The 9,877-nt window shown below is 36.0% G+C and overlaps 1 protein-coding gene across 1 annotated transcript; it reads right to left on the minus strand.

Moving 5' to 3' along the window:
* Positions 1–1,970: 1,970 nt before the first annotated feature.
* On the minus strand, positions 1,971–9,130 carry acads (acyl-CoA dehydrogenase short chain). The gene is made up of 10 exons (XM_034710310.1): positions 9,011–9,130; positions 7,167–7,327; positions 6,921–7,070; positions 6,717–6,828; positions 6,168–6,319; positions 5,908–6,078; positions 4,927–5,064; positions 4,718–4,813; positions 2,657–2,713; positions 1,971–2,550 (listed from the first exon to the last, which is right to left on the minus strand). Exons 1-10 carry the CDS (start codon positions 9,036–9,038, stop codon positions 2,398–2,400), a joined length of 1,218 nt encoding a protein of 405 aa, XP_034566201.1. The 5' UTR covers positions 9,039–9,130; the 3' UTR covers positions 1,971–2,397.
* Positions 9,131–9,877: the final 747 nt, after the last annotated feature.

The following is a 9,877-nucleotide window of genomic DNA, read 5'->3' on the forward strand; positions in this document are numbered from 1 at the left end:
CGCGCTTATCTCCTCTCACGTGTTGATTCATTCTTTGCTTTTTACATGTTTATAACAGCAGGCCTGGCAGGTTTTTCTGCTTTTGGAGAAAAATTTCAAATTCGAGGAAAATTAATTTTTTCGACAGGCTCTGGATCAACTTTTTTGTCAATTTTTTTTTTTTTCAAATTTTTTTTTGTCAAAATTTTTTTTGTCAAAAAATTTGTTGTCACATTTTTTTTGTCAAAAAATTTGTTGTCAAATTTTTTTTCAATTTTTTTTTTTCAATTTTTTTTTTTGTCAATTTTTTGTCAACGTTTATGAGGGATGCATCCGGCTGAGAGTCTCCAGTTAACAGGGTCGCTGTTTAAACCAAAACACCGGCCGATCTCTGCAATCACGGCTTTTTGAGTTAAAAAGGATTTTAAAGCCGTGTTGAAACGTCTTTGCTACTCGCGCTTATCTCCTCTCACGTGTTGATTCATTCTTTGCTTTTTACATGTTTTTAACAGCAGGCTCAACATTTTCACTTTTTTTCAATTTTTTTCTGCTTTTGGAGCACAATTTCAAATTTGAGAAAAAAAATTTTTTGACAGGCTCCGGGTCAACTTTTTTTCAATTTTTTCTTGTAAAATTTTTTCTTGTAAAATTTTTTTTTCAAATTTTTTTTTTTAAATTTTTTTTTCAAAAATTCTTTTTCAAATTTTTTTTTGTCAATTTTTATTTTTCATATTGGTTTTTTTTCAAAATTTTTCTTGTGAAATTTTTTTTTCAAACGTTTTTTTTTGTCAAAAAAAATTCAAAATTTTTTGTTGCAAATTATTTTTTTTCAAAAAAAATTTGTTTCAAATTTTTCAAAAAAACATTCGTAGTCATTGTTCTTTCCATCTGTGATTCACTTGATTTCTCCTTCTTTCATTAGTTTTTATTTGTTCTATCTTGTTTGTATGTGTGTGTACTTTTCAAAAGAAGAAGCTGTGATTCTCTTGATTTAGCAGCTTGTAACAGTAGTCTTCTCTCAGCCCACCGTGAATGCGTCTCTCCTCCCGGTGTTCCGCTTTTAAAAGTGACCCTGTAAACTGGAGACCTTCAGCTGAACGTGTCAGTGTTTGTGGAGTTTACACAGCTGTTGAAACACAGAGGGAGTTCCTGGGAATGCAAACTAGTTTAGTTTTTATTAAGATTTCAAAATATTATTTAATTACTTTTTTTCTCCTCTATACGTCACTGGCCTGATTTGCACAATCTACCCGGGACTTCAGACAACAGTGGGGGACCAGGAACCTTTTAGTTCAGGGGAAAGTAGTTCTGGGGGCTAAAAGACCCCCGGAACTAAAAAGGTCGAAATGCACTTTAAGATCTCAGAATTCTAGAAAAAAAAAATGGATTCCAAGATTAACTTCAGACTCTGGACTTGTTTCTCAGGATTCTTTCATAAAATGAATAATTCTGAGATGAAAGTCACAAATTTTGGAGAAAAAAAAGACGATTCAACGTTGTGACGCATCGTGAAATCAAACTGATGATACGCTGTAGGAGGATCAATGTGAAGGTACTAAGGCATGATGACAGCAGAGCTTCATTAGGACACTGTTAATGGCTCATGATCCATGTGTATCCCTCTGTTATATTAATTAGAGATTATATTAAACAACATGAGGCTGAAACAACACGATGCAAAGATGATGCAGCTATGACACATCTTATTAATCAGCTTTGCTCTGAATATCGGCTCAGGAACACAGATATGAAGCTTTTTAAAGGCAGGAAGCTTAGATCTCTGATATGTGATATTGTTTTTAAATCACATTTTTCTGCACAAACTGGACATTTAGCACCTTTAAAGTTCAGCCTGGAGCGTGAGTTTAACTGAATTTTAAAAACAAGAACATTCTGTGAATAAATCACTGAACAGGTAAATGTTTTCCTGCACACTTCGGACGTTAGTGTGGCTTCTTATCCCTGGAAACTGAAGAAAGAGTTGCTGTAGATTTTCATTTCTCTGTTAAAATGTCAGTTATTAATTTAATTACATTCAGTACAGTAAAGACAGAACACAAGGATGGCAATGTGTGATTGTAGACGGTTTGACGCTCTGAGAGAAAGAGACAGACGGACTCCCCAGGCACAGGTCGACACCACAAAGAGAAGATGTCCTTTAAAAAAAAGGTGGACTGACCCTTTAAACTGAAACACAGCTCTTGATTTCCTCTGAGACACGAGATAACGGAGGTAATGGACGTGTTGAATCATCTGAAAGTCAAAGTTCTGTATCGTGGTCTCTGAAAGAATAAAAGCTGCTCCCGATCCCACGTCTCCTTTAAATCTTGATGAATGCGGTCTCCCCGGGTCGACTTATCTGATTCCCCTCCTGTGATTATTTGTCCGTGTTGTAGTGAAGGCACTGCAGCAGCTGGTCTATGGTTGGTACTCCTTCAGTAACTGGCCGGCGATCACCAGTCTCTGGATCTCACTGGTGCCCTCGTAGATCTCAGTGATGCGAGCGTCGCGGTAGTGCCTCTCGGCGGGCATGTCCGACACGTAACCCATCCCACCCAGAACCTGGATCGCCTGATTTAAAGTGCAGATGAAGTCAAAATGTTGTTACCGTGGTTACATCCTGTTTGTTACTCCATGTGGAGTCCAAACTGAGAGTATTAAACTTTTGGTTTCTTACCTGATGGGCGCAGAACGTGGCGGCTTCAGACGCTGACAGTTTAGCCATGGCGGCCTCCTGCAGGAAACACAGGAGGGTTAATGGAGTTCAGTCAGGATTTAAATGTCCCCTCATCAAACAAACACACAGCTGTTACATGGAAATTAGATTTAAAGGTTAAACTGACTGAATGATGAAGCATTCAGCCTGAGTTCATGATGCCAACCATTTTCAAATAACATCTTCTGTTGTAGTTTATCCTATAATCTCAAGAGTTCTCAGAAAAAATTTTTAACATTTTGACTTTTATCTCAAATTTCTTCCTTTTTTAAAGTTAGGATTCTGTTTTTCTCTCAAAATCAGAGGAACAAGTTAGAGTTATGATTCTAATCTCAATATTCCAATACTTGGAATTCTAACTTTGATCTCAGGATTCTAACTTTGATCTCAGGATTCTAACTTTGATCTCAGGATTCTAACTTTGATCTCAGGATTCTAACTTTGATCTCAGGATTCTAACTTTGATCTCAGGATTCTAACTTTGATCTCAGAATTCTAACTTTGATCTCAGAATTCTAACTTTGATCTCAGGATTCTAACTTTGATCTCAGAATTCTAACTTTGATCTCAGGATTCTAACTTTGATCTCAGGATTCTAACTTTGATCTCAGAATTCTAACTTTGATCTTAGGATTCTAACTTTGATCTCAGAATTCTAACTTTGATCTCAGGATTCTAACTTTGATCTCAGGATTCTAACTTTGATCTCAGAATTCTAACTTTGATCTCAGGATTCCAACTTTGATCTTAGAATTCTAACTTTGATCTTAGGATTCTAACTTTGATCTTAGAATTCTAACTTTGATCTCAGGATTCTAACTTTGATCTCAGAATTCTAACTTTGACCTTAGAATTCTAACTTTGATCTCAGGATTCTAACTTTGATCTTAGGATTCTAACTTTGATCTCAGAATTCTAACTTTGATCTCAGAATTCTAACTTTGATCTTAGAATTCTAACTTTGATCTCAGAATTCTAACTTTGATCTTAGAATTCTAACTTTGATCTCAGGATTCTAACTTTGATCTTAGGATTCTAACTTTGATCTCAGAATTCTAACTTTGATCTTAGAATTCTAACTTTGATCTCAGGATACTAACTTTGATCTCAGGATTCTGTCTTTGATCTCAGGATTCTAACTTTGATCTTAGAATTCTAACTTTGATCTCAGAATTCTAACTTTGATCTCAGGATTCTGGCTTTGATCACAGAATTCTGGCTTTGATCTCAGAATTCTAACTTTGATCTCAGAATTCTGTCTTTGATCTCAGAATTCTAACTTTGATCTCAGAATTCTAACTTTGATCTCAGAATTCTAACTTTGATCTCAGAATTCTAACTTTGATCTTAGGATTCTAAATTTGATCTCAGAATTCTAACTTTGATCTCAGGACTCTAACTTTAATCTCAGAATTCTAACTTTAATCTCAGAATTCTAACTTTGATCTCAGAATTTCGTCTATTTTTCTTAGAATTCTGGAAAAAAAAGTTGTAATTCCTGGATTTAATTTAGTATTCTGAGATCAAAGTCAGAGTTCTGAGATAAATAAAGGGACCTATTCACAAAAAAGATTCCCTTCAGTGTCCAAATCCATGAGGACTACTTCATTTTGTTTTATTCAGAGGTCTGACCTTTTTTAACCTTTTCTCAGATTTTGACTTTTCAAACTGAATTTTGTGATTTAAGTCAGAATCCTGAAAAAAGGTCAGACCTGGAACATTTCTGTAGGGTCCTAACTCCTGACTTCACTAGGAAGACAACCACAGGTTTGAATCTTTAAAAAAATAAATACAGATATATATTATCTTTAAATTGGTTTATAACCTTTTTTTTTTTAAAAAAACAAGTGAACAAGACGCATGTAATACTTTATCTGTCAGGTCATGTTTGTAAATGAGAACTGGTTCTCAAACATTTTACCTGGTAAAATAAAGGTCTAATAATAATCGTACACATCTTTCTGTAAGTGTATGTCACACTGTAGAAAATGTACTGTCAGTGGATCAGAGGGGACGGTCTACCTTGGTGAAGGGTTTGTTTGCATCCTTGAGAAGAGCAGCCTTCCAGGTGAGGAGACGAGCGCTCTCTATCGCCATATTCATGTCGGCCAGTTTGAACTGAAGGAGGGAAAAAACACTTGATTAGTGAATAAACATGTTGTTACTAACTCTTTAAATATTTAATAGCAGTAGTTGTAGTTCTCTTGTGGACCAATCAGGCGTGATGTTACCTGCACCGCCTGCATCTTCCCGATGGGCGCTCCGAACGCGGTGCGTTTGTGTGCGTAGTCCGCGGCACAGTCCAGAGAGGCCTGAGCGATACCGAGAGCCTGACCCGCGATGCCGATCCTCCCACTGTCCAGGGTTTGCTGCGTGAGGAGGAGAAATAAACAACTTACAAAAAATAAACAACAATATCCTGAAAGTCTGAGCTCACATGCAGCTGGGCGGTTATTCAAACAAACATACTAAGACTTCATGAGAGTCTCAGGTGTAAACAAACAAACATACTAAGACTTCATGAGTATCAGGTGTAAACAAACAAACGTACTAAGACTTCATGAGTATCAGGTGTAAACAAACAAACGTACTAAGACTTCATGAGTATCAGGTGTAAACAAACAAACATACTAAGACTTCATGAGTCTCAGATGTAAACAAACAAACATACTAAGACTTCATGAGTATCAGGTGTAAACAAACAAACGTACTAAGACTTCATGAAAGTCTCAGGTGTAAACAAACAAACGTACTAAGACTTCATGAAAGTCTCAGATGTAAACAAACAAACATACTAAGACTTCATGAGTCTCAGGTGTAAACAAACACACTAAGACTTCATGAGTCTCAGATGTAAACAAACAAACATACTAAGACTTCATGAGTATCAGGTGTAAACAAACAAACATACTAAGACTTCATGAGTCTCAGGTGTAAACAAACAAACATACTAAGACTTCATGAGTATCAGGTGTAAACAAACAAACATACTAAGGCTTCATGAGTCTCAGGTGTAAACAAACAAACATACTAAGACTTCATGAGTATCAGGTGTAAACAAACAAACATACTAAGGCTTCATGAGTCTCAGGTGTAAACAAACAAACATACTAAGGCTTCATGAGTCTCAGGTGTAAACAAACACTAAGACTTCATGAGAGTCTCAGGTGTAAACAAGTGTAAAACACTGAGTTAGACAGTGTTTTGAATACCATGGCGATCTTGAATCCAGCCCCTCGTGGACCCAGCATGTTTCCCAGCGGCACCCTGCAGTCCTCCAGGATGATGTTAGCCGTGGATGTCGCTCTGATGCCCAGCTTGTCCTCCTTCTTCCCCAGAGAGAGACCCGGGCTGGGCATCGGGACCAGGAAGGCGCTGATACCCTGCAGGAAGAGAGGACAGAGGATTCAGCACCAACAGTGACATCACTCCTCTCTCTGATTAATAACAGGTACGATCCGCTCCGTCTCACCTTGTGTTTGAGCTTCTTGTCTGTAGTGGCGAACACGACGGTGGCCGAGGCGTCCCAGCTGTTTGTGATCCAGGCTTTGGTTCCATTCAGGATCCACTCGTCTCCGTCCTGACGGGCTGTCGTGGAGGCTGCACCTGCGTCACTGCCGTTACCTGGAGGAAACATCCACAATGGTTAGGTCAGGTGTTACAGTCACAAGGTAAATCAGACAGGGCTGTCGCAGTGTCTGCCTTAATAAAAGTCCTGGCTGTAATTTGAAGGATGTGTTTCCTGTGATGCAGTAAGCTTGCAGCAGTATGTAGTTCAAACTCCAGCACAGCAGGGGGCAGTATTGCACCATAAAGCTGGTTGCCACCTGCCATTAAAGCTCTAGTGAGGAGGTTTTGACTTGGTTTGAGAGTCAAACTGAAATAAAACCTGATATCTGAATATTTTTGCAACAAAAGCAAATAAAAACATCAGCTTTAAGATTATTTATAAGCTCAGAACTGACTAAAGCACTTTAATTAGAATATTAGAGCATGTGAGTGTGTGAGGTATCACAGTCACCTGGCTCGCTGAGGGCGAAGCAGCCCACCTTCTCTCCCGTGGTGAACGGTGTGATCCACTCCACCTTCTGCTCTTCTGAACCGAACTTCAGGATGGGCCCGATGTAGAGCGACTGAGACCAGAACAAACAAACACATTCACACAGTTAGAAAGTCACACTGGACTTATGTAGACCTGGATCCATCCTGAAGGAACGGGACTCACATTGTTCACGGACACCACACATCCTGTACTGGCACAGCCTCTGCTGATCTCCTCCATCGCCAGACTGTACGCCAGATAGTCCATCCCTGCTCCACCCAGCTCCTCTGGGACCTCCATGGCCATCACGCCCATCGCCCCCAGCTCCTGAACCTGCAGGAGAACGATGATGTGTTTCAGATGTTAAAGCAGCAGTCAGTGATTTTAGTTTGTGGAAGCATCATTATTCGTCTCTTTGTGTGTGTGTACCTGTTGGGCCGGGAAAGAATGATCCCGGTCTAGTTGAGCAGCGATGGGGGTCAGCTCTCTGTCGGCGAAGTCTCTGCAGGTCTGCCTGAGGAGCTGGTGAGTGTCCGGTAACTCCGCCAGCTGAGAGAAGCTCCGACATCCACTGACACACAAACCCAGAGCTGAGGGAGGAGAGGACGGAGGGATTAATGTGGAGCTGCAGAGACACGCTGACAGGAAGTCTGTTCCTCAGGATGTAAGAAAGATTTAAATGTTTGGTTCAGGTAGAGAGAGGAGAGATGACCACATCTCACTGTGCGATAACATTTCTCTCATCAGGCTCTATTTTCTGATTATAATAACAAGTGAACAGTTCATTGACTAATTCAAATATCATATGTTCTCTGAGAATTATCTATGGAAGAGGATTAAGGCCAGGCAAGCAAAAACGTTTTACAAGTGTAATTTTTTTAAATTGGAAATTAAAGCAATAATTAATTTTATTTAATCTTGTTTTATTATTTCTTTGTTATATTTTACTAAACATTATTTTTCTGAGATTGAGTTCAGAAATCTGACTTTGTATCATATTATATATTTTTAATAAAACTTATTTTATTTTGTTCATTTTAGTTTATCTGATTTTTCTGATATTAAAGTAAAACAATTCTGCATTTTTTCATTACATTACATGTTTCATTTAATCTTATCTAATTTCAATACATTTAATTTTATTTCAGTTCAGTTTATTTTATCTTATTACATTTATATTCAATCTTATTAAATCTTATTTTTCTAAGATTAAGTTCAGAATTCTTACTTTTTTATATTATATATTTTTAATACAACTTATTTTCTTTTACCTGATTTTTCTGAGATTCGAGTCAAAATTTGAACTTTTTTAAATTGTATTATATTTTTAATTTTACCTTGTATTATTACAATACATTTCATTTCATTTCAATTCATTTTATTTTGTAATTTATTTACTTATTTGCCTTTATTTGTAATTTATATATATTTTTTTACTATAATTATTTCTGTTTAGATTAGGAAAATAAATAGCCACAGCTGATTTATTGAATATTATAATTTAAAAAAAGTTTTATATGATGTCAAACACTTCAAATTCGGCAAGCAAACAACTTTAACCTTTGATACTTTAAATACATTTTGCAGAAAACTTTAAACAACTAACAATTATTTATTATTACACTGTTACAAAAAACAGGTAATCAAAGATAATATCTTATAATGTATTTTTCCATCACTTTCCTTCACAGTTCTCTTTATTGTTTAGCTGCTGTTTTTGCGTCTCTGATTTACTGTAGACCGTGAAGGCATCACTAGCTCCCTGTTAGCTTCCTGTTATTTAGGTGAAAGGTTAGCTTCACTATCAGTCACCTTCGTGTCACTTTCACAACATCTTAAACTCTCCACACAAACAAACAGAGTCTATAATTAACATATGAAACTTTACTTTAACTGTCCTCTTTAAAAAATGAATTAATTAAAGAGTTATTGTTTGAAGCTAACCGGCTAACATGTCACCTTACCAAGCTAGCTGAGGAGCTAACTGTCAAACACAAGCTAACTATCAGATTTAGTTATATATAAGTTCTGTTAGCCTCTAAAGCTAACAATCATTTATGTTTTAATCTGAATTCATGATTTTAATATAAGGTATTATATCAGTCAGCCTCATATGAGTGAGTTATGTAGTGGTTACGTATCAGGCTAAGCTAACTGTGTTTGACTGTGTGTGAATCTAACTTTAGCTAACACAGCTAACAAACTCAAACAGCTCTCTCTCCTATGAAACAATAACTCCCTCATTAAAGACAGGTGTATCCAGGTGTACTCACCTCTCCGTGCTTTAAACAGTGCAGCCATGTCTCCTTCCTCTCTCTGTAACCTGCCTCAGAGTTCAGGTGAGGTTTTCAGATGAGGTGTTATGAAGCAGCCTGCTGCCTTCAGGGACTGTAGGAGTTATGTGTGTTGATAGAATGAAACGTGGAGTTAAACCATGAACTGTATAAATAAAACCTACCTTTTTAATATGAGTGTTAACTTGGAGTAATTTATTATAAGCCCTATTATTATTATAAGTTATAACTATTGTTGTAACCTTATTTATTTTATTTCATTTCATTATATTTTATTTTATTTTCTTCTATTTTATCTTCTTTTATTTTTCTGGTAATTATCAGCTCTTATTATTGATGTTTTTATTTAATTAATTTTAATTTAATTTAATTTAACTTAATTTATTTTTCTGGAATTTATCTGATCTTATTTTATTGATGATTCTAATTTATTTATTTAATTTTATATTCCATTTATTTTTCTAGTATTTATCTGATTTAATTTCATTTAATTTAATTTTTCTGGAATTTATCTGATCTTATTTTGTTAGATAATTTAATATTATTTAATTTTATTGTTTTCAATTTAATTTAATTTTACTTTATTTCATTTTTCTGGTATTTATCTAATCGTATTTTATTTCATGAGTTCATTTCATCTGATTTAATTTAATGTAATTAATTTTTTCTGGTATTTATCTGATCTTATTTTATTTATAAGTTGTTGTTTTTTTTAAGTATTGTATATTCCTATCCTTCATGGCCACTTGTGAGGTTCTCATGCTCCTTTGGACGGTCCTTTGGGTCCTTAAATATGTTGACTGGTCATTTGGGGGCGTCTAACAAGAAGCTATGAGGGAACAATAA

The sequence above is a fragment of the Notolabrus celidotus genome, chromosome 19, assembly GCF_009762535.1.
Source record: "Notolabrus celidotus isolate fNotCel1 chromosome 19, fNotCel1.pri, whole genome shotgun sequence".
NCBI lineage: Eukaryota > Metazoa > Chordata > Actinopteri > Labriformes > Labridae > Notolabrus > Notolabrus celidotus.